The sequence below is a fragment of the Culex quinquefasciatus genome, chromosome 3 (assembly GCF_015732765.1).
Source record: "Culex quinquefasciatus strain JHB chromosome 3, VPISU_Cqui_1.0_pri_paternal, whole genome shotgun sequence".
Taxonomy (NCBI): Eukaryota; Metazoa; Arthropoda; class Insecta; order Diptera; family Culicidae; genus Culex; species Culex quinquefasciatus.
Genome location: NC_051863.1, coordinates 190,417,375 through 190,442,826, shown reverse-complemented (window position 1 = coordinate 190,442,826; position 25,452 = coordinate 190,417,375). Strand labels below are relative to the sequence as shown.

The 25,452-nt window shown below is 33.2% G+C and overlaps 1 protein-coding gene across 1 annotated transcript in view; it reads right to left on the bottom strand.

Annotated features, from left to right (window-relative positions):
• Positions 1–6,210: 6,210 nt before the first annotated feature.
• The window catches only part of LOC119769353, a 30,473-nt gene continuing 11,231 nt past the window's right edge, over positions 6,211–25,452 (bottom strand). The window contains exons 2-3 of the mRNA XM_038261388.1: positions 23,933–24,050; positions 6,211–6,343 (exon numbers count right to left, since the gene is read on the bottom strand). Of these exons, the coding sequence (XP_038117316.1) occupies positions 6,211–6,343; positions 23,933–24,050 (251 nt within the window). The remainder of the gene's footprint in view (positions 6,344–23,932; positions 24,051–25,452) is intronic.

Genomic DNA, 25,452 nt, shown 5'->3' with positions numbered 1-25,452 from the left:
CTGGCGAAGGTGTCGCCCGATCTCTCGCTGTCCTGCCGGGGGAGAGGGGAGGAAAAACCGATTGTGTACGGACGGAATTTAATTTTTCATCCTCACAAGCCAAAAGTCGCCTCGTGCACTTTTCCGAAACCCAAAGCCACCAGCACCACCACCCACGAACGTGTTTTTTTTCTCCTTTTCTTTTCTTTTAAAATGGCATTAATTTTTCGCTAGAGAAAGCACACTCTTGACTCATTTCGGATCGGACTCGGAGGGAAGGAAAAAAAACAGTCGACGGCGACGACAAATGAACCGTGAATTCAATTCCGATTGTCAATTATTTAATATTGATGATAGTTGTTTTCGAGAACATCCCGGGAACTTTTGCGCACACACAAATACGTTCTGAAGAAAGATAGTGGTAGAAGTTAGAGGAAAAGGGAAAAAGGAAGAGCACTTTTAAACATGATTAGTGAAAACGTGGAAGAATTTTGACTGATTAGGCAATGAAATCTGTAGTTGGAAAAAGGTATAGGGAAAAAGTGGCATTATAGTTAAACGGGCGAAGAGATCAATCAATCTCGGTAATAAAACATGCAAGTAGCTCATGACAAAATATTTTATTTAAAAGATAAAATTCAAACTTTGAAAAAAATAAAACCAGAGATTTTAAAAGTAATGTTGTATTAAGATAAATTAAAACTATTAGCTATTAAATTTATTTGCCTCAAGGTTTTTCATTTATTTAAACCTTAATTAGGGTTGGCTCATAAACCAATGATTTATTTTCGATTAAGGTGACAAAAATCTAGTAATTGGTATGCAAAAGTGTGCACAAATCCATTTCTAGGGTTGCTGTTTTTGTTTCATTTAAAAAAACAATCACGATTTAAAATGTATTTAAAAATAATAATAATAATGTATTTAACTAAATTTACAAAAAACTTTACAAAACTGCATTAATCTAATCTAATCTAATCTAATCAGACCCTAGCGCAGCCAATCTTTCGAAGGGATCCTGGAGAGTGCCTTAGGTTAGATGACGCCTAGCACTCTTCTTGTCATTTATTAACATTTGTAGTGCGCCATTGTATTGGAATGCATTGGAACATCACAAGCGTTAAAGCGGCCAGGCCTACTGCGTAAAGCCGTATCGCAGAGATGACTCATAATTGGGTTGAGTTTGAGCACAGAGTGTTCGAACAACAACACAATTTTGAATCGACAGGGGAGGAAGAAGCGTGGGGACACACCACCATACGCTCCGAGATTTGGTTGTATTCGTTGGGAGCACCATGCTAAGAAGGTTTGGTACTCCAGGACCCTCTGGGATGGGACATTGTATTTCCACGAATGCCCTGGACTCTATTTGCCGTGGTTATAGCGCCACAACTCGCTCTCTGTAACAGTATTCCTAATTCCAGTCCACGCTCACCAAGTCGTCATGGCCTAGTGGTTAGCATTTTTGCTTACCAATCCAAAGGACGGGGGATCGAACCCCGCCTCGAGCGACTTTGATTTTTCGTTCATATTCATCATTTCAAATTTCTATGTTCTTAACTTTCTCGTTGGGAGCAGATGGGCATCGAAAAAAACTTTACAAAACTGCATTAAATTCAAAAATTCAGTTCAATTGTCATTTGAACACATCGACGTCGTCGTGCTATCTTGTCGCACCCGCCATTTTGATGTTCCGAGAAAAACGCGTTTTAATGTTTGACCTTGAATATTAAAAAACGAGAGCACGCAACGTAAACAATAACAAACACGTTTTGTTTGGCTCACCATTCTCTGCATTGTCCCAAAGTTTGGTTGAAGTTGGTTGCTGGAGTCCCGAGTTATAATTACAAATGTTTACGGTAGTCTAGCTTGTACGTGCGACAAACGCATCCTGACTTTCCTGGCCTGAAATCCCTTTGGCCTTTTGTCGCACTTACATCAATTTTCATGGAGTGACAAGATAGCACGACAAGATTGAAACTACTTTCATATGTAAAGTGACAAAAATGCACGGAGTTTTTCGGTTTTTGTTGAATATCTCAGGATTGAAATCGAATTTTGGGGATCTGTGAAGGTCAAAAGGTGAGGCATTGTGAGCTGCACAAAATGTCGTTCTTAACTCAATTTGGCCCAAAATGCACGTACGACAAGTTAGCACGATGGCGACGACATTTTAAGAACCTTGATAGATTTGAGATTTTTTCGCAAAATGAAGAGTACAAATTAAATACGTGTGGAATAGGCCGTCCCAAAAAAAATTATAAGTTGTCAAATCTTCGGCGTAAACAACAAATAATCATAAATCAAAATTTATTTTATTAAAGTTCATATCTCCAAGCTGTAAACGTGATTGTTTATGTATGTACATTCGAATGAAACAAATTTATTTATAAAAAAAAATATTTTTCAAAAAAAAAGATACCCATTAGAGCTTTATTTTTTCATATCGAGAAGAGCACAGAGCAGTACTTATAAATGTGTCGTTTATGTCACATTGTGAGAAAATCTCATGTTTTTTTCATTAAATGTTATAACCAATTATCGTTTTTGAGCGAGCAAAATAAAAATATCCAAAATATATGCCTTCCGGTTTGTAATGCTAAAAACGCTCATATATCAAGAATTTTGAAAATTCGTCACTTTTTGTTCACTAAAATGCAAATATCTCGGCTTTGCATGGACATAAATTAAATGTTAAAAAAAATGATCTCCGTAAAATTTCCAATAAGCTGAATGCATTAGTTTTGGCTGCAAAATTTTTTGGTTGGGGAGAGATTTTTGAAATTTTTTGGCTAAAAAATACAAATTTTTCTTCCTAAGACGCCATGCCATGACCAAACACAAGCTTTTATGGACTATGTCTGTACAGGAATTTGTTCAGGGGACATTAAACTATAACTTGAAGCCCAAGGCGACCAAATTTGAATGACTTTAGTATGATTGTTACTCGCATTTCTGAAAAATACTCTGAAAATGCACTTTTTTCATTCAAGCTCCGCGCGCGACTTGTAAACCATTTTTGGGAATTTTTTGCTGTATGAAAACATTGTTCCTGACATCCTAATCTATCATTTTAGGGTAAGAAAGAAGATTTGACAACTTTTAATTTTTTTGAGACGGCCTAGTGTGGAATGGTATGGAACCGTGGTAGAGAAGTGTTCAAAGTACTACTGGGAGAAGTTGTCATAAAATTGTGACAAGTTTAAAAAGTTAATTGACTATAATTAAGAAAGTGTTGATGAGAAGTATTATTTTAATATTCTCAAAGTGTCATGATTTTCTCAATGAACATGATTTTGAATCAGAAAACGGAATGCATTTTTAGATTTTTTGGACTGTTTTCAACTGAAAGAAGAAAAAATAAGTTTGTAAATAATAAATATTATGTGTTTTGAAACATAATTTAAAAAATTCCAAATTTAAAGGCATCTTTAGTAAAACATATTTAATATAAAATAAGAAAATTTTTCATTTCTGCTTCGAATTCGGTTAGACCCTTTTAGGACTGCATTTTCAAACAAATATTTTTTTAGTTAATGATGGGAAAATGTTCCTGATGACCATACGAAAATTATAGGCTACTTTAGAAAATTTTGATTTTTGGGTCATATAATACCCATCAGGTCTGAAAGGGTTAAAATGTACGAATCGTCATTTAAAAAAAAAAACTTGTTTTAACGAATTTCAGGCAAAGTTTTAACTTTTTAGCTTTTTTTTACATAAAATTGATATATAGTTTGTTAAAAAGCTTATAAACTAAATATAAAAATTGTTTTTTTAACTATATCAGCAACCACATTGATAGTACACTTTAAGTTAAAATAAAATAAAGTAAAACTATGACTATCAAAGTAACCCTGGAATTCCAAATAAGATTTTTCAACGCAACTATTTTTTAACACAATAGATTTTTTTTTAACATTCCAACGCCCAAGGCTCCAAAAAAGATGCAACGGTAACTTCAACTCGCTGGTTTTCGGGCATAACTCACCCAATCAAGACGATTCTTTTTTCCAGTGATTTGTTAGGATGTCTAGATTATCCTAGAACTTTGCAGAACTCAATTTGATCAAATCTGTAATTTTTGCGATCAAAAACATCGTTCCAACTTTTTTTTCGCGTGTAAAAAAAAAATTCGCCAAAAATTCCGCGGAGGCAGTCTTTTTGAAAAAGTTGGAACGATGTTTTTGGTCGCAGAAATTAGGGATTTGTTCAAAACAAGTTCTGCCAAATTTTAGGATCATCTAAACATTCTTACAAATCCCTTGAAACAAGAATCGACCCGAATGGTTGAGCTATGCCCGAGAACCAGCGAGTTGAAGTTACCGTTCCACCTTTTTTGGGAGGCTTGGGCGTCCGTGTAAGTTGGACTTGCGTTGGACGTTCCAGTGTTAAATAGTACATGTTTCAAAAAATTATCTTGAGAAAAACCTTAACAGCTGGAAAATATATCATAAACAAATTTAAATCCTATCAATGTCACGCCGGTTAACGGTATGATTCTTTCAGCTTTTTAATAATAAATCTGTTTTTTTTTTCTGAATATGACATAATCTCATTTCATAAGCACATGACCAATTCTCCCAGAAATCTAACTTTAAGAAGAATTTTATTTTTCTGAAATTTGTAATTGGCCTTGAACATTGAAGCCTCCCCAATGACCAAAGAGGCACTGCAAGTCCATACATTTTTTTGAAATAAAAATCCGATTTGACATCTAAAACTGACCCATCTAACCTTTTTTTCAATGGTTTCCATCAACTTAATTTTTTTTTTCTAAATATTGGCAACAAGGTACTTTTTGATTCGGAATTTGATTTTACATCTAAAAATAAATTCATTTTTCCCGATCTATTTAAAAATAATAATTTCTTTTTTTCAAATTTTTGCTTATTTTAAAAAATTGCAAAATTAGATTTATTTTTTTTTAAATGGCAACACTGCCAAATATTTGTTTCTTAGTCATAGCTCAAAAGTTGAAGAAAAACAGCTAAAAACTAAACTCTAAGTTTGATATTGGCCATAGAACTCACGAATGTGGTGGATTTTCTGATTGAACAGGCAAAATCATTGCAAATTTAGAGAATAGCAATATATTCAAAAGTTTTCCTTTTTTTCTATTCAAGTGAGAATACGATTTGAGTTTGATAATCTGCCACGTACAACATCGAAGCCTGATTTTAATTTTTTTTTACAGAAATAAAAAAACAATCGCGATTTTCTTTAATTAATTTTGTTGTGAAAGAGGGCACTTTTAGCCAATTTTGTTAACTACGAAAAACATTAAAGCTTCTGTTTTTTTTTTGTTTTTCTTTTTGATTGATTATATAAGGCATGTTCTACAAGCTCCAACATTTATCTTTTGCCTTTTTGGTGCTTTTCATAGTTTTCTATTCGTTTCACTATTTGCTTGTTTTTCACATTTCTTTTTTTCATAACATGGAATAATTAAGTGGTAAAAACCAACGTAACATCTTTGTTTGGGACACAACACAAAATACTGCGTGCTTAATTTACACAAAAAGATTTATGCTCTTAATTTTTGAAATGCCGATGCATCAGTAAGTTTTGAAGCAATCAATTTTTGAAAAGTGAAACATTTTAACTTAAATTAAAAGCTAAAAAAATGGCGTCATCCGATGTCACAACGAATTGCTTTTGTTTCAATCGAGTATTTACAAAAACTCGTCAAATTGAATTAATTTCAAGCATTTTGGATTAGTTTTTAATTTGTTTATTATTTAAATAAAATTAAAAATCATTTAAAAAATGTAATCTCCAAGGCTTGGTGACAATAGTGAAAATTCCTTGAATTGCAGACACAATTTAACATAACCAATTGATTTTGAATTGTTTCAAATCAAATTCTAAAAAACTAAGCTGAGCTGTTCAAATCCAGCCTCCCAATCAATCCATTTCATAATGCTCCCATTTTTCCCTCCCTTTTGATTGCATTTGTAGTAATTGATTTGGCTTGTCCAACAATTTACCGACCGATTAGGAGCGCTCTCCCCATTCAATAGCTCTAAAAGGCTCAACAAAAGGGAACACATTTTTTTTCTAACTTTCAAAAAAGGGAAGGGGGGAGGGGCACAAAGTGATTCCGGCTTTTGTTCGATGGAGGGATGGTCAAGTGGAAGGATATCATTTCCCCCTACACACACATCCCCTTTTCTCCCGGTGATGGAGAGTCCCGGTTGGGAGGAGATCGAAGAAACAGGAAAAAATATCTTAATCGCTCACATTCGTCTTGGTTCGAAATTGGGGATGGTGGTGAAGATGGTGGGGGAGGGGGAGTAGCAGGAAGCAATCGTTTTCAATCACGGACGTAACGGAACTGGAACCCATCTTGTAGAGGAGGGCGCTAGAGTGGGAGGGACGTGGCATTGTTTATTCGAAAACAGCTAGCGTGGAAAATCAAAGGAAAGCAGCGATTAAGAAAATGAAATGTCTTTTCTCACCCCCCCTGGACTGCTTCTTCTTGCTCGGGAAATGGTTGGGGAAAAGTCACCTTTTTAAATCCGGCGATATATGATACTGCGGTGACAGTGGCTTTTTTTCTGGCCTGGGGAGGGTGTTGGCAGTGAGAGAGCTCCCTAATTTGATTGAAGTTATTGGTTTTCATTCTTTTATGTTGTGTGTAGGAAATTGACGATATAGCTTTTAATTCTGGCTTAATCGAATTTCAAAGATGTCGTTTTGGGAAAGATATTTCAGCAGGGTTATTTACACTCTGATGGGGGAAGCTTTCAATACTTTTGAAAAGGGTGTTCAATTTTCCAGTTTTTTTTATTTATCTTGGTTGCCTCCCACCCAGTCGGTCTGGGTTCGATCCCAGAAGGTCCCGGTGGCATTTTTCGAGACTAGATTTGTCTGATCACGCTGATCACCTAGTCCATGCGTAGGAGTCGTCTCCCTGGGTCTTGACTCGGTGGAGTCGTTGGTAGGCAGTTGGACTAACAATCCAAAGGTCGTCAGTTCGAATCCCGGGCTGGATGGAAGCTTAGGTGTAAAAAGAGGTTTGCAATTGCCTAATTAATCATTTTTTCAATTTTACTTTTTTTGAAAGTAAGTAGGCAACCATCTAATTCAAGAATTCACAGTGAAAGAAAAGAGTTGAGTTTTTGAAGGTTGATAAATTGGTCTTTATTCTCTGTTTTGTTTTTAATGTTACCTAAATTAATTTGTGAAATAAAAAGAGAAATTTTAACAAAACTGATATAAATTCATACATTATTTAACTCAAAATCTTTTAACTTTCCCAGATGTAATATTGCTTTCATTTTTTTACTGTGAGGTAATAGCCACTTTAAGACCAATCATAAGCATTAACTGAAGAATCTTGCTATGAGAGCACGCTCTTGTTAACCGTCTACTGCACAATTTTTTTCGTTTTTTTTTTTTGTTTTTAGTTTATGTTTGTTTTTTTTTGTGTATTTGGCATATTCTACCAACTCCTGTCATTTCATTTTGTCGATTTAGCTATTTCATATTTTTACAGTCACTTTTTATTTTGCATATTTTTCACATTTTCCACCAGAACCGTTATCATTTCAATTGTAAAAAAATGCATAGAGTAATATTCTGGGACACAACAATAATAACTGCATCCTTATATTTACTTAAAAAAAGGAAATGTTAGTAGAAAACACAACCAAAGGTGAATCCTAAAAAAACACATTTTTTATACATTGGCAAAGTCACATAAAACAAGTCAAACTTCCAACCCTAACACCCCACAATTTTAAGAGTTCTTCTTTCCAATGCTTTTTAAATATCGAAAATTGGTTGAAAAATTGAGTTGTGGTGATTTCTTAGATCAAAGTTCGCTTAGAGGCGGGGCAGGGTTGCCAGGTTGCCAGATAAATCTGGGAACGCCAGATTTTTCAAGTGTCAGCCAGAATAAAGATTCACCCTGCTTTGTGCCAGATATTGACAGACTTTGCCAGATTTTTGACCATTTTGAACATTTTTTCAAATAAAATGAACAAATTTAATCGAAAATAAAAAAAAATTGTTTGATTCAAAAATAGAATCTAAATTCATCATTTTTAGGTTATAAAATCAGTTTTACCATCTCAATTCTACAAACTTTTGAATAAATTTGTATCCTCCCTCCCCTTCATCATTCAGAATTGTTTTATTTTAGTCTGTCCGATTTTTCCAGCCTTTTAATCGATACTTTGCCAGATTTTTCAAATTTTAACCAGGTAACCCTGAGGCGGGGTTGGATTGTAGAGGGTTAATTAAATTAAAATATTGATTCTGAATTGAAATTAAAATATTGAAATTCTGGTAAAAATTTGAGTTCGAAAAATGTTGCTCTAATTAAAAACCAATATTTATATTTTTTAAAACAAATTTGCAAGTAACGGAAAGGGCAATGTCAGCAATGTCAGCTAGTATAAAAGGGTAACACATAATTTTTTCCAAAAAACATCAAAAATAATTTTAAATATATTTTTCTTTAAAATGTTATTTTATTTTTTGCAAAGAGAAAGTATTTTTTCGCAATATTTTTTTAAAACTAACGATTGACATCGGCAAAGAAGTAAATATTTATGAGAAGATTTCAGAAAAAATGATATTTTCAAACAAAATAAAACCGGCAAAGTTTAAGGTCTTTATGCGAAAACAATCATGCAAAAATGTTATGCCGTAACAAAAAATCTAATTTTCAAATGAAATAAAAATAATTTGAATTACATTTTTCAATAAGTATTTTTTTATATTTTAAGTTTTTGAAACCAAATTTGATAACTTTTGAGCTAGGGTACAAAAAGTTAGTTAGTTTATTAACTTTGAGTTACCATAAGCTTCTATAAATGATTTTTTTATTTTTTATTTTTAGATGTTTTTGATTTTATTTTAGAGTTTCTAGAGTACCGAAAAACATAGTTTTAGCTTTAGAAAAAAACGGGAAATAAATTTAAGGTGAAATCAAAAATGTTATTTATTGTGAAATATTGTACAATGCTTGTTCAATTAAAAGCTTATTTTTTTCGCAATTATTCCTTGTTGCTTTGCAAGCGATAAGAGCATCATTTTTGAATAAGAAAAGCTCCTTTTTCCAGGCACTTTAAATACGACTTTGTGGTAAAATCATCATTAATTTTAAAAATATGGTTTCTGATTCTACAAAGGTTTTATTTTATTTATTAAGAGATCAAAATATCAAACACAAATTTCACATTGAAAATGGTCTTTTCGTTAATTATTTAAAATAAAACCTTACATAATCCACCTTTAGGTGGTTGGTGCCCATTCGTAAAGTCAATACATTCAGTAAAAATAGCAAAATTCCCCCTTAACATGTTTAACAAATCAACTTTATTACTCATTTCTTTTGATAGGGTTCGCAGACCTTCAATATTTCTGGCTAATCGGCAAAGTCTGATTAAAAACCTATTCAACGATAGTTCCCATGGAAGATTCAGACAATATTTCTATCACAATATCTGAAATCCGGCCTCCAAAAAGTGTATAAATAACACTTAAGTGCTGATAACTTTTGATAGGGTTGTCAGATCTTCGATGTTTTAAGCTCATTTAAAAGGTCTTTCGATTATCTAACTAACGACAGATCGCATGATGGATCCGGACATCATTTTCATTGAAATATCTGAGATCCGGCCTTCAAAAAGTGTATAAATAGCACTTAAGTGCTAATAACTTTTTATAGGAACGTCAGATCTTCGATGTTTTGGGCACATTGGAAAGGTCTTTTAATACCTTTCTGAAAAAGTATGACGTGATAGATTTTCTTGTAAAAACCACCCTTTTTCAATGTTCCGGATATACGCCAAAATCGTTTTTTAGCATAACATTTGAAGTACTTAACAAAACTTGCTGATTTTAAATAGAAAGCTATGGGACCCCAAGACGGATCGAATGAGACTAATACGGTCAAAATCCGTTCATCCAGTCCAGAGATAATCGAGTGACAATTATTTTTTTCACCCACCTACACACATCCACACAGACATTTGCTCAGAACATGATTCTGAGTCGATATGTATACGTGAAGGTGGGTCTACGAGGTTAAATTAATAAGTTCATTTTTCGAGTGATTTTATAGCCTTTTCTCAGTAAGTTGAGGAAGGTAAAACAATCAATAAATTTCTAGACTTTTTAATAATCTTTAATAATTCGTAATATTTTCTTGACTCTTCGATTTAATTAAATTTTCAATTTACGTCTGATATTTGAAAAAGGGCTTATATTGCAAATCGTTTTCTCTGGCTAGAGTTTTGGCCAAATAAAAGGAAACATAGAAAATTAAAAAAAACTTTGCATTTCTTAACTGTGGAACTACAATTTTAGAAAGTGTGAACAATGCCTGTTGTTGTGCAAAATAAAACAACTTTGCCCAGCTGATAAAACAAAACTCCGTAAGTCGATAAAAAGTAACGAACCAGACTTCGTCGATTCTTGTTATCGCAAACGGAACTCCTGGCACGATGGGTTTTAATTTTTTTTTTATGTTTTATTTTCAAAAGCAATAAATGATAAATGATTTTTTGTACGTCTCTGAAATAAATATCTCTTCTAGACAAATACTGTAATAATTTTACAAATTTACCCTCCCTGTCCTAATATCAGCTCCATTTCCTCCAGCGAGCAAGATAATACCCCCTCTCTACAATGGCCAAGATTCTGCCGAACCTTGGCGCAAAAAGATGATTGATGGTGAAGCGATTGCAAAACCAAGCCACTTCTCTCCCTCTCCCAAAAACTCGCCGGAAATGGAACAAAAACAAACTCGGAAGTGGCGTTTGCGTTTCCTCCCGCGCGCTGATATCTGATGGTTGGGTGCGAATAAATCAGATCAGAATTTTAATAACAAACTTAAAGCAGACCGATGATTGATTGACAGCCTCGACTGGGCGACTAGGCGCGTAGGAAGATTTAGTTTTTTTTTTTGCAACAGTCATTCAGCGGTTCAGGACACAACTTTTAAAACCAACTTTGAAGGTATTGCGACAATATATATTTACAGATGAACTAACATACAAACGTCACACGACGATTAGAAAAAAAAAAGATTTTTGGGAAATTAGCAAATATTTTAGAAAGGAACACGATTCTAGATCATCGTGCACCGAGAAAAGAACTGTGACATCTCGTTATTCTTTATGAAAGGAGGTTTAGAACCAATGAAAGCCAAACGTCAACCGTTCAAACTGGTAGTTTACAGAAAAAATCGTTTTCTTTTAATTGAAGCTCCAATGATTTAAAAAAAGTGAAGTCAATTTAATAAAAAAAAAATCTATTTGTAATATGGCCTTAAACTATTTACTAGAACAAAAAATAAAGCAATTGTCGTAAGTGTTTGAAGTAATCAGATGAAAATGTGTCAGCAAAACTGTAACCAATGTAAATCAATCAGATCTAAATGTGAGCGCACCTTAAACTAAACAGTTCTCTTAGGCGCCTGTGGCGCCCCTGGTGACCAATAGCCGAACCCACCACTAGCACACAGAGGAAAACCAGACTTTAGTTGCCACTCGAAGCCACTTTCCGACGGATGATTTTTTTGTGTGTAAATCCAACGGAAAAGATACGAAATCGAAATCATATGAATGTGAAAGGGAGCTGTAACAATTTTGTAATTATAAGCCACGCCCCTTTCTTTCTCGCTGTCAACAATTTCTAAATAAACGAAACTTACTGTAAAAGTGTGTGATCAATCAAATCTATCCAATACCAGTGAAAAGAAAATCAAACAAAAATACCAGTGTCCGAACGACATCCTTAGATAGCCAAATTATCCCTTTGAATTGTTCAAATTAACGGAAAATGCAGAGAAAAATCAAATAAAAAAAAACTCACTCACACAAAGAAGACAAAACCTAAAATTGTGAGTAAAAATGTGTAAAATTTGGAAATGCGCTGGCGCATTTTGTTTGCTGGATCGAATTGGACTTAAATGTTTAGTGAAAACAAATTGCTACTCTTCGTCAAAGTTTTTTGCTGAAACTCCACTGCAATGCTTTAAAAAAAAACCTTGGTAATGTAAACAGCAACCCATTTTTAGGCATTTGAACAAATTTGTATTTATTTGGTTAGAAGAAACATCAATTTGAAATGTAGCTGACGCCAAATTGATCGTGAACAAAAAAGCAATAATTAAAAAATAAATTTAAGACTCAAAGTGTGGAATAAAAATATTTGTTTGATGAAAAAGCGCCAATTATCATTCATGTTTTTTTACAAATCCGAATGGAAACAAGGCTAAAAAATACAGTAATTGAATAAAATCACACACATTTTGAATCATAAGTGAACAGTTCAATTTTAAGTACCATAGCAGAAATAACCAACAATGTAAAGTCTAACGAACAAAAAAAACATACAGATAAAATGCAAACGCTTACGTAAAACTGAAATGCTTTTTGAATCAAGCCTAACAAGAACACGCAACAAATGCATAGTTAACCCTCGTTAAGCCACTTCAATTGATGCAGTGTATTTCGCAAAATTTGTTTGATTCATTGGGCATTAAATATTATTTCATGAAATTCATAGAAAAACACATAAAAACTGATTTAAAGTGAATATTTTTTAACACGCAAGTGAAATAAACTTAACGTAATTTTGCAAAAAAAAACCTTATTGTAATCTAAAATAAATTAAAAAACAAACTGCAAGTATGCAACATAGCATTTAAGGAATCCTTGTCATGACGAATGAACTTAAATTGAAAGAAAAATCTAAGCCTGCTTAGAAACAAAAAATAAGAGGTATGAACAATTCCAAGATTAACCCTGTCCAATTAGACAAAACAAAGACATACAAAGATATTATTAAGAGGAAAACAGAAATAAAGCAAAAAAAATAATAAAATACGAAGAGGATCACAACGTGCCGTGAGTGGAAAATCTATGGAAAGAAGAAGTAAAAATACACGAAATGTAGTGAAGAAATCGGTATTTGACCTATTTGAATCTAGGCAAATATATGTGAAAGTCAGTGAAAAAGCGGATGAGGAAGGGAAAGCAAAATACCAACAATATATAAAAATAAATATGGAAAATGTTCAAAAATAAATCGATCTTTTCATTAAAAATAAAAAAAGAAAACCTGGCTTTACACATCTTAGTAATAATTGATATTTAAAAGTCAGTCTAAATTTTAAAATCTTAGCTGTAAATAAACCCAAACAAATGTGTTCAATTTTAGAGTTGCTTAAGATAACCTTATCGTGGTCCGATAACAATTACGAAAATAAAATCTTCAAAACTCAACCATGCATTTTATAAAACCAATTTTTTAAGTGTAGTACGTCAAAAGGTATAATTATTTTGTTTTCATTTTTTGCCATTTTTAAGCTGGATGATGAATAGAGCGAATGCGGTATGTACGTGATTTTCGAATGATCCCACTTTTTTTACATCTACAAATTAGGAAGCTGTTCAAGCACAAGCATGGCTTTTTTCTTACTGATAGATGAGTTGTTTTATAATCAGTTTTTTGTGTTTCATTTTGACTAGTTTTTGATATTTTTTGCTGGAAAATTGTGTGTGTTGTAGGTTTTTAAACGGAATCAAACTAGGATTAGGACAGCTTCTGCATAAATACAACCGCATCGACTCCATACACAACTTCAATTCATAGTTATAAAAAATGACGGTCTCGCCTTTAACTTTTTAAAGATTTCTTGACTTCAACTTCAGGTCCTCAAAAGCCAATAAATTCATTCTTGAAAATAAAAAACGTTTTTAATGATCCATAACAATACTCTCTACTTTTGGCGAACAGTGAATTGGTTCCACTTTGACAGTTCAAAATTGGGGCCGTTTTGCTCACCACTATACAGCACCCAGTTTTTGAGTGTAAAATACTTTAATTTTCTCTAAATATCATTATTTTGGGACGTGCAATTTCTAATAAATTGCCACTGTTTTGCTATTTTTAATGGTAAATTAAAAAAAAAATCTAAAGTCTATACAAAAAACGCAAGGTTCAATTCACTTGCAAGGTGTGAAATATTTAAGCATTTCAAATATTAATTAATATTTTGTTAAAAATAATAGTATTTAACAATGATTTGTAATGCAGTGAAAACTCCAAAAGTCCTCATCATTTTATGTCTATGTTGCAAATCTTAAAACTAAAATTCAAGCAAGTATGGCAGTTTGTGATGAACATTTTACTGAAAATTGAAAAACAATGCAAATCCATCCAAATTATGCGTCACTTTTCAATTTTTTTTTCAATTTCAATCATGAAAATTAAAGTATTTTTTAAAACGGCAGTATTCTGTGATAATTTAAGAAAAATAATACTTTAAACTTGCAACATAATTTCAAAAAATAATCGCAAATACTTTCAAATTGTTGGAAGATTGAAATAAGTACATTTAAAGAAGATTATTTAATCAAAATATCGTCAATTATCACTAATAAAATCATCGTATATCGTTAACGATAAAACTATCTTGATCATTTGACAATTCAAAATAAATTAATATAAATTAGCGGTGAGATGATAATGATATTCTCTTGTTATTGTTATCATTACCGTTATCTTGATAATTATATCGGAGATTTTTTAAATCTTTCTAAAATTGACCATATTCAACCATATCATGGTAAATTTTCAATGCTTCACTTAAAATTATATTTTTTTTTAAATGAAGTATGTGTCAAAGCATATGTACTTGAAGTTGTTCACAAAATACCGTATTTTTTTTTCAAAAGTACTTAAAAAATAAAAAAAAATGTGGGTATCAAACGATACGAATTTTGGAAATTTTTGTTAATAAAAAATGAAAGTTTTCACAATATATCATATTTTTCGAAAATACTCAAAATTTTATAATTTGCTATACGACTGTCAAACGAAGCTAAATTTGGTATGGTTTTTTTTTTTTCATTATAAGACTTTTTTCATAATAAAATACTAAAATTTTAACAAAAAAAATGTATTTTTTCGAGAGTACACAAATTTTTAAAAATTTGTAATATATATATCAAACGATGTAAAATTTGGTATTCGTTTTAACTTTAATGTTTTGTTTGTTTTGCTAAAATACTCATTTTTTTAGAAAACAATATATTTTTCTAAAACACTTAAATTTCCAGAATTCGCAATGTTGGTATAAATGACAGTTTTCACAAAACATCTTGTTTTTCGAAAATACTCAAAATTTCATAATTTGAAATTCGAGTATCAATCGAAACAAAAATTGGTATTATTTTTTTCAAAATTAAACTTATTTTCTAAATAAAATACTAAATTTTTTACAAATAAAATGTATTTTTTCGAAAGTACTCAAATTTTTAATAATTTGCAGTATGTGTATCAAACGATGCGAAATTGGGTATGCAATTTTACTTTATTGTTTTTGTTTTGCTAAAATACTCAAACTTTAATGAAATAACGAGTTTTTCAAAAATACTTAAATTTCCAGAATTCACAATCGGAGTTAAAAAAAAGCAAAATTTTGAATGCAATTTCAACTTGATTTTTTTTTTTTTTGTAAAACACAAAATTTTTCCCAAAATATCATATCTTATTTGAAAATACTTATATTTACAGGGGACCATTCATAAACCACTTGGACATCTTAAGGGGGAGAAAGATCATTGATCACGGCCCATACAAAAAAGATTTGTTTTGTATGGAAATTGTCCACGTGGTTTTTGGATGGTCCATACTTGGCAAAATGATTATCAAACGATGCATTTTTTTATGAAGCATTCCAAATTTCACTTGGCAAATTGTGAATATTAGAGTTGTTGCGACGGAGAGCGTCCGAAGCAGTCCCTTGTTCTGCGTCAGTGTCAGTGTTTGTGTATTGTTTGACTGGTGCCCGTGCTGTCGCTTGAAATCGAATAAAGAAAACAAAACAATCTGACAGTGTTGCAAATGAGTGATAAAAAAGCTATCAATAGATTATCTCTGCACCAAAAATATCCGAGAGTATAGTGGCCGTCACTATAGCTTGTGAGATCTCTTCTTGTGTCTCGTGATTCCCAGCGATGTCATTCTCTCTCTATCACTCTTCCCCTTTTCCTCGACTATGCGCTCTCACCGCTGAGTCTCTCAATCTCTCCAAAAACTGCCATGAGAGAACGAGAGATGGCGATTAGGAGCCGACCACGCATGACGTCCCGTCAAACTGCGTTTGCGAAATTGGTTTTGTGGTGGCTTTTGTGGTTAAACGCTGTTGCGGTAGGATGATCGTGGAAGCGGGAATGAGAGAGAAAAGGAAAATGTCAATCGCGAGTGGGTAAACACGAAAACGTGTTCGGCTATGTTCGGCGCTGAGAGTTTTAATGAAGAGAGAAGAGCAGTTGTATTTGAGGCATGAATATTCAGGCGGGATAATTGTAGGTTCTGAGAGCTGATATTTTGATATTTTAACAACCCTGCAATCTGAGCAAGCGGGAGCACGGGCGCAGCTGGACAGGTCAGCTGCGTAAAAACACCAAATCTGTGAGTAAATGTAATATTGTGAACTGTTGAATGTTATTAATTAGGGAATAAACATTTTCAGTTTTGTAGCATGTGGAAAATAAAAGAGTTTTATTTTGCCCTGCTTACGAAATCGGTGCCCGGAGGAGCATTTTCCCGCCTGTCTCAACAAGAGTGCTTTCGAAAAATAGGGAATTTTGTGAAAATTTAAATTTTTTCCATAAAAAAAAAACTTGAATAAGGCTATTGCAAATATCTTTCAAAGTTTATTTCAAATCGGTCCGAAAAATCAAGGGCAAAAATAAATTTTTTTTTTTCGAAAAACCTTCAAAATTTCAATGGAATTAGAAGCCTATTCAACTAAAAACCAATTGAAATGCATTTTCCTGCACTTAAAATCATATTTATGCTGCTTGGTATCGATAAAATACAAGCATACAAAATATCACTAAGTTTAATGCCCAATCATGAAAATTTGAATACTTAGATAGATAGATAGATTTGGAAATTTTTGGCAAAAACTACACAATAAAGTGTTTAATATCAAAATCAAAAATGTTCAACATTCCATGATGAAAAAATATGTAAAAAATAAATAATTTCAAAACAATTGACATTTATAAACAAACCTAAAAAGAACATTGATTTGATAGCGCAGAACCATTTCAAAAAGTGAAAACATTCCATCTCTTCAGCCTCTGCCTTTCATATCCCCCTCCCTGTTTTTCAATTAGTACCCCCTCGCAGGACAAGGTGCCGCATTCAAATTCGTTCCAATTATGCTTCCAATTTCCGCAGCGCCCGGCGAAAAAGTTAGTTTTCAATAATAAACCTTGGATGCATTTTCCAATCGTCAGCCAACCCCTCTGCCCTCTCCAAAAAGTGGGGCTAGAGGAAAATTCGGTAACCGTTATTCACCGCGTGTGCACAATTTCCACGTGCTCGGCAGATTTTAGAATTGGTTTTCCTGCGCGGGGGTAAGTGGGAAGCGGAATTGGTGTTGACCAGCTCCAAATGCGATTCACTTTCGCTGAGGCTGGCTGTCACACTATTATAACAGTCAGCTCCGCGTTCCAGCTGGTTGATGGATTCATTTTCCATTTTCCTGCGCTCTCTCTCTCTCTCACTGCAAATGAAAAAACGTTTTTTTTTTTGTAGGGGGGTGTTTCAGAATGGCACTCTAAATTGAAATGCATAATTTTGAAAAGAAAAAAGTTGAAATCAATGTTAAACTTTAATTTAACAGATTTCTCTAAAAAGTCAGCAAATATTTTGACTTGACAAGATCTAAGAAAATTCAAATCTGTGTGCAGATTTACAATTTTTCTGGTCCAGCTGCTTTTCACCGTTTTCCTCGGCAATCAACGCCCCTCTCCAACCCAAGAGCACCGCTTTCCCATTTGTCCCCTTTGTTGCAGTCGAAATATTAGTTTTTGTCCTGACGAAATGGTGCATTTTATGCAAATCTACACACTTTCACCCACACATGCACACTCACTCACACAAACACACGTGTGGGCGATCAAACAAAGCGCGACTTTGCACCAAAAAAAAACGGGGATGGAAATTAATTTTCTGTGTACGCGGCCATTAGCATTGGACTAATTTTAAATGGACAGTGAGCGTTCTTTTTTTTGCTGTTACTGTCTATGTGTGAATGAGAGCGATCGTTTTTTTTTTTTTTGCATTTCCCGATTGAGGGATACACTTTTGAAAAGCAGATTCACATAAAATTGGATTGAGTTATTGTAGCGTTAAATAGAATTAATTAGTTCGAGTGAATGATTTTCGATTTATTTGGTGATCTGTTTTTGCAATAGCGAGCAATTATTCTAAAATCGTGTTTTTTTAGATTTTTCCTAGCGTCTGTACTGCCGATGTTTGCAAAAATCTCCTAGAAATTTTAAGAAAATCTCCCAATAATGAAAAAAATCGTGCTTGATTTTCAATAGATCTTCTGTAAAATCCATAACATTTTTTACTTAAACAAGTCATGATGCTGAAAACCACATCAAATGTCAGTGTTGATTTTGAAATTTAAAAAAAAACAAAATTATCCAAGGGCTCAGAAAGTTTCACGAATCTTATATTTAATACTAAAAATTAGGCCATTAAAAGCTACTTTTTACCACAGTTTTCGAATTATTTCAAATTATGATTTTTTTAAGCATTCGCACAGTTTTGACCAACTTGTTCCATAGCTCAAAAGTTTTGAGTCAAAAGATGATTTGTAATTTAAAATATATCCAAAAACGAGAACTAAAAAAAAATATATTTTGAGCATTGTTTTAGTGTGAAAAGTCGAATTCAAATTTTTGATATATTTTTTTGAAGTCTGTTCAGCGAATTCACGTCAAACCGGCAGGATCCAGATCAAAAGGGCTCCGATTTAGCTCAAATTTGGCATAGGAGTTTCTTGGCGACAACCCATATTTTATGTTTGGTGATTAGGGTGGTCCTATCCGAAATAGGGTGGTCCAAATAATTGCGTTGTTTGACAATTTTTGCTAAAAGCGCATTTTTTTAAATCATATTTTCAAATCGGCTGAACCAATGTGAGCTCGCCACGTTGCAAAAGAAAGGTGTTGGGTTTACTATTTTTTTATTTTTTTTTTTATTTATTGTTTTTCGTTCAATTGATTTTTTTTGTACTGCTCAGCAAATATATTGGGAAAAGTATTTAAAGCATTTTAGTTATTTAGAGTATTTAATTTTCTTGAACTTTTGAAATTTGTTTAAAGGTTTTTAAAGTTTTAAAGTATTTATAGTGTTTAAAGTATTTAAAATTTAGAAAGCATTTTGAGGTATTTAAGTATTTAATGAATTTAATGAATTTGAAATATTCGATGAATTTTAAGTTTTTTAATGAATTTAAATATTAAAAGTTTACCATTTTTTTATTTATTATTTTTTTTATATTTTAATTTTGGTTTAATTTAAATTTATTTTAACTTTTTAATTTTTGTCATAATTTTTCAATTTTTTTTAAGTTTATTTTTTATTTTTTTTTATTAGGTTTTTAAAGTTTATACATTTTTTTTAGTAAGGATATAAAGTATTTAAAGTATTTAAAGTATTTAATGTATTTAAAGTATTTAAAGTATTTAAAATATTTAAAGTATTTAAAGTATTTAAAGCATTTAAAGTATTTAAAGTATTTAATGTATTTAAAGTATTTTAAGTATTAAAAGTATATTTAAAGTATTTAAAGTATTTAAAGTATTTTTTTTTAAACCAAAGTACCGTAAACCGGGGTGACTTTGATAGGATTTCAACTTGTTCTTAGAATATTTTCCAACAGGTAAGGTTTTTCTCAAGATTCTTATTTTTAAAACATGTACTGGGGTAGGCCACACAAAGTCCAAGAACTATTTCGGAAAAAAGTTTTTTTAATAATGTTTAGAAAAATAGTTACGTTAAAAATTCTTAGTTTTAATTCCGGGGTGACTTTGATAGTCATAGTTTTTCTTGTTAAAATCATATTTAAGATGTTCAAACTTTATTTTTACGCTAAATGTACCATCACTAAAGTAGCTGATATAGTTTTTAAGAAAAAAATCAATGTTTATATTTAGTTAACTAAGGGTATAAGCTTTTTAGCAAACTACATATAAATTTTAGGTAAAATTGTTAAAAAGTCGGCATTTTGCCTGAAATTTGTTTAAACTAGTTTTGTTTATAAAATAATCGTTTTCTATTACATTTTATACTGAATTCGAAGCACGAATCACAAGTTTTCACATTTTACATGAAATTTGTTCAACTGAAATTGCCTATAAATTTGGAGATTTTTTTTAAATTGTGTTTCAAAAACACATATTATTTATTATTTACAAACTTTTTTGACCTTCTCCCAGTGGAAAATTGTCCAAAGAATCCGAAAATTCATTCTGTTTTTCGATCAAAAATCATGTTCATTGAGAAAATCATGACACTTTGAGAAGTTTAAAATAATGACTTTCATCAACATTTTCTAAACTATAGTTAACTAACTTTTAAACTTGTCAAAATTTTATGAAAAGTTCTTCTTGAGGTACTTTGAACACTTCTCTACCACGGTCAGTATGTTTCTAAATCATTCCTTGCGTAATTTAATTGTACTCTTCATTCTGCGGAAAAATCGCAAACCTATCAAAGTCACCCCGGCTATCAAAGTCACCCCGTTTTACGGTATTTAAAGTATTCAAAATATTTAAAGTATTTAAAGTATTGAATGTATTTAAAGTATTTAAAGTAATAACATTATGTAAAGTATTTAATTTGTTTGGGGATATTGAGCACAATTTGCTCTTCATCCGCATTGACTATTTCCTATTCATAATTTTCTATTCTTCTGTTGCTCTCGCTATCATCTGTCTCTTATATGTCCTTGTGAGGAGATCATCGATCCATCCGCATCACGGATGCCAGATACACAGATTTGTCTGTGTTTCTCAGACATTTGGGCTTGTGCCAGACATTGTTTTAGGTGTACAGACTTTTGAAAAACTTCATTAAATAAATATTTTGTAAAAATATCAACCGGATTTCCATGACTATAAATTGATATATTTGATTTTAAGACAAATGCACCGACATGCACAAACTTTTTTACAGATATTTCAAAAAGCCATGTGGCATCTCTGATCTGCATTGACATTCTGTCTTTTCAATTTTTTTACATGACTTTCTTTATATTTTTCTTTTTTTTCCACACTTACTACCAGTCTTTGTGGGGGGATACTGAGCTCAATTTGTTTTCCATCCGCATTGACCTTTTCTTATCTATGATTTTCCTTTTTATCAGTAGTTAGAATCAAAACCGGAGATTGGGGAGAGAGCATCAGGGCAGAGCGGTATGCTGTAATGACGGAGTCTAAATGTGGATAGTAAGACCAGGACTACGTCGTAAGGAGAAAATAGTTTATAATTTATACAATTCTAAAGGTATGTCTAATTACTACATCTATTGACCTCTGTCGTCTACAGCTGTCTGTCACGCCCTTTAGGCCCCCAACAGGGTGCGAGCCCTTTTTTTCAGCTTTGTCAGACTTTCTTCGGAGTTATTGGAGGTTACTGGAGATCCTCTTCCCCGGAGGACACCGTGAGTGATTTTGCTTGTTCACGTCCAACCATCCCCTTTTGGCCCTTCATACGGCAGTAATTTGAAGATGCCCCCTTTAAGTCTGAGCCACTGTAATTCTAGGCGACCACTAAATAGGTCATCCTTGTGGCCCTGTTGGTTATCACATCAAATCAAATCAAAGTCGTGAGACACATTCAATAAAAATCAGCAAAAATTGAAGGAAACAATTATTTTTGTGATTTTAGTGCATAAATTAAGAAATAATTAGCATTTGAAAAAAAATTGTCATATTAATTATGTCTGCATATTTCTTTATCCTTTTTACATTTTACTTTTTATTTTTATTTTTCAGATTTAAAAAATATAAACCATACTTTAACAATTTCTAGATTGAAATTACCGCACACATTTAATTTTCCACAAAGCATTAACATGATCTATCATCTTGAAAAAGTATTTCCTGTCCCATCGGAAAAACAAAGGATGAACCTTATCTCTATGCTGAACCCTTGCAAGGTACGATACAACTCGATCAGCGACTGGAATATCGAAATCATTCGTGATGTAAACAGTATCATTGACATGATTGGCTTCCAAAAACCACCCATCGTCGGTGTTAAGCTTCAACCCCGGTTTGCTCCGATAGGCTGATCCAATGATGTTCCAATCTGTTGACCAGTGAGACGGGTAGTTCAATCGCGTCAGTGGTTCAGCTGTGGCTCTCTCGATAATTTTAAATCGAGTTCCGTTGAATTCCTGCAGCTCCAGCGAAAATATGCTGCACTGCCCCTTGCCTGGCGTTGTATCAATCACATTGAATGACCCAAATTTGATGATTTTTCGCTCTTGAGAAATTCTGATGCAAGTTTTTTCCTCACTGTCAAAAAGTGAAAAGTGCTTGTGACACTTTGTGATATCGTTGATATTTGAGTTGGTAAATTTGGGAGATTTGATTTGATGCAGGTACTTGTTGATACGGTTTCCATTGCCTTCATTTACTTCCAATTTACATCGTTCCTTCAATATTGTCATTTTATACACAATTGGTGCTAAGTACATCTTTTGAACTGTTCTGGATGCATTCAGTAAAACTTCATAAGCTCCAACGGTGGTGCATTTGTTGAGTATGTGAAGTTTGTCAAGAAGACAGTTTTGAAGAACCCACACATTATAACCAATTATAAATTGGTTTGCAAGCATTTCGAGTTGTTTCACAGTCATATAATTCATCAAATAGGTGATTTCCTCACTTTTATTAGTGCATATTACTTGCTTCCATTTGCTATAAAGTTGCATAGTTTTTGGAGACAATTTATCGAGTATGCCATTTACAACTTGCTTCTGCATATCATGCAAGAAGTCGTTATCTTCGGTAATCTCCACCGTCAACTGCCAAAAACTACTTTCCAAAAGTATAACAGAAGCTTCGGCTTTGTCTTCCCCCATAGACTGATAAAGCCAAATCAAAGCTTTTGCTCTCACGTCAAAGTCGACAATCCTCGATGCAAATTGAATGACGAGCTCGTAATCCACTGACTTGTTGATGACTTCCGTCAAAATTTGAGGCAAATCTTTCGGCAGCATTTTGTTAAAGGTATCCACAGCATACGTCAGTTCGTTGTTTTGCAGCTTCAGCACACACAACTCCTTTCGGACGTTTTGAAGCCGCTCAGCTGTCGCACTTAATTTGATCTCTAAAATTTGCTTGCTTGCTTCCAAAGATGTGATTTGCTCATTGATGCAACTCAAAGCTTTTTCGAACTTTCCTTTTGCATTTTGTCTTAATTTTTCAAACTCTGCTCTGAATTTCGAAAATTCCTCATTGTAACTTGTTGCAATCGTTTTGGTTTCAATTTCACTAGTCAGATTATTCGCCATCATGTTAAATTTCCTTGCTAGAGATTTCAACAAAATTAGTACTTTAGTAACCGGTGATCTGCAACTCCCAGAGAGTGCCTTAGATTTGATTTCGAAGGAGATTCGTTTGCGGTGCCTAATTTCGCTCAAAATTCTCATGATCGAACTAATGTCATCCAGATCTGCCCGGCACGTCACCGCTGAACAGGCTGATGATGCACAGAGTGATAGGAAAAATAGTGTTGAAATTTTCATTGCAGCGTCAACTTCTGTAGAGATTGTAGACTGATAAGTTTCTAATATGTAAGTAATTAATCACCATTGAATATCTCAAGACTTACTTTATATACAGTCAGATGTGCAAATATTGTGATTGATAAACATCAGCAGTAAACATTCCAGATCAGTTAAAAAACATACCACTTGTAAGTCACCATACAATCATTGTAAAGCTATTCCTCACTGTTACAGGTCGCAAAAATGAAGATTCTCCTAATACTATTAGCTACAAGTTGTGGCTCAGTGCTGGCAGCAAACACCTGTCAAACGGATTCACACGATGTAGCAACAATAAAAGCAATTCTTTCCGAAATGAGAAGAGGACGTTACGTTTCCAGTTCCACAAAGGCAAAGACTACCGGAAAGTGTCGATCGAAGGTTAAGCTGCTACTGTTGTTGCTGAAGAAGCTTTCCAAAAAGTACAACCTGATGTCGGCGAGATTGGTTTCTGAGATGGAATTTGATCGGTTGAAGGTTGAGTACGAAACTGAGCTTCAAAATTTCAAGAAACAATTCGATGAGACGAAATCGCAATTATCTGGAGATTTGAAGGCGCAATTGGAAAAACTGAATGAAGAAATCAAATGTGTGGCCAAAGAAAAGATGCAGCTAGAATTTCAACTCTCAACTTTGCAAGCAAAGCTCCAAACGGTTCGAAGAGATCTCTGCCTGCTAAAACTTCGCAACAGTGAAATTTCGTACGCCATCGACCTGATTAACAAGATGTCACCACTGTCGATGAATGAACTGGAGAAATTTCGTAGAGAGTTACTGAGCCACACGTGGAACTTTGAAACCTATTTGAGGTTCATCGCGGGAATCGAAGATCTCGATGTTCAGGCAGCTGCTTTACACGATCTCCACTATTCAAACATTCAGAGTGAATTACTCCCAGGAGCGACAGTTTCGTTGCTGGAAACGGTTCTCTTCCAACTAGCTGATAAAATAGTGGACGAAACGAGTATTACCACAGTGCAAAAATCAGCAATCGAAAAAATAACTGAAAAAGTGAAATCAAATGTCTTGAAAACGTACACCAACTGGGCTGATAAGATGTGCACCTGGGAGGTCAGAATGTTCTCCGTCAAACCAGCTTTAGATGTTATGGTTTCGAAACAAATGCAGCAACTTGCTGAGCTCGTGCTGACGAGGAAAGCCGACGATCAAAAATGTTTCCTCGATTTGCTGGCAACTGTCGGAAAATGTTTCACAATTGGTGCTTTCCACGTTCTGTTGAAGACTTCGCTGGAGCTTTATTTGGTACCGATTTTGATCAGGTTGTTAAAGTTAAAGGATATTTGTAAGGTGGTAGATGAGAACATTCAGCAATCTGTGGCAACATATTTAGAGTCAGTTGAAAATACTAAATTTGAAAACGAAAATTTGAACAACATTATCAAATGCAACAGAAACTTCAAAATTCATAGTGATGATTCGAAAAGTTGCGTTCAAGTCACAGTTGAAAAGAAATCGATCAAATGGGGCACTTTCAACTCTGTGTACGCTAATACAGATTTAGCTAAATGTAGCACCTTTTCGTTGGAGGTGTTCGACGAAAAATTCACTCGATTCAAGTTACGTGACAAGTCCTCTGGAGATACGCTTACTAGAATAAACCATTCTCCAAGCTGGAAGGCAATGCATAATTATGCGGTATCAAACTACATCAATGGGAAAAATTTCAACCTGGACAAAGATGATGGATGGTTCCTCGAGACAAATGCTACCAGCGCATTTTTGTACATTTCGAATCAGTTTGATATTAATGTCAAACACGTACCGATTAACTACCTAACGCGCTTTCAACATGACGCTCACACTTTTCTTCTTTTTCCATTCCATGACAAACG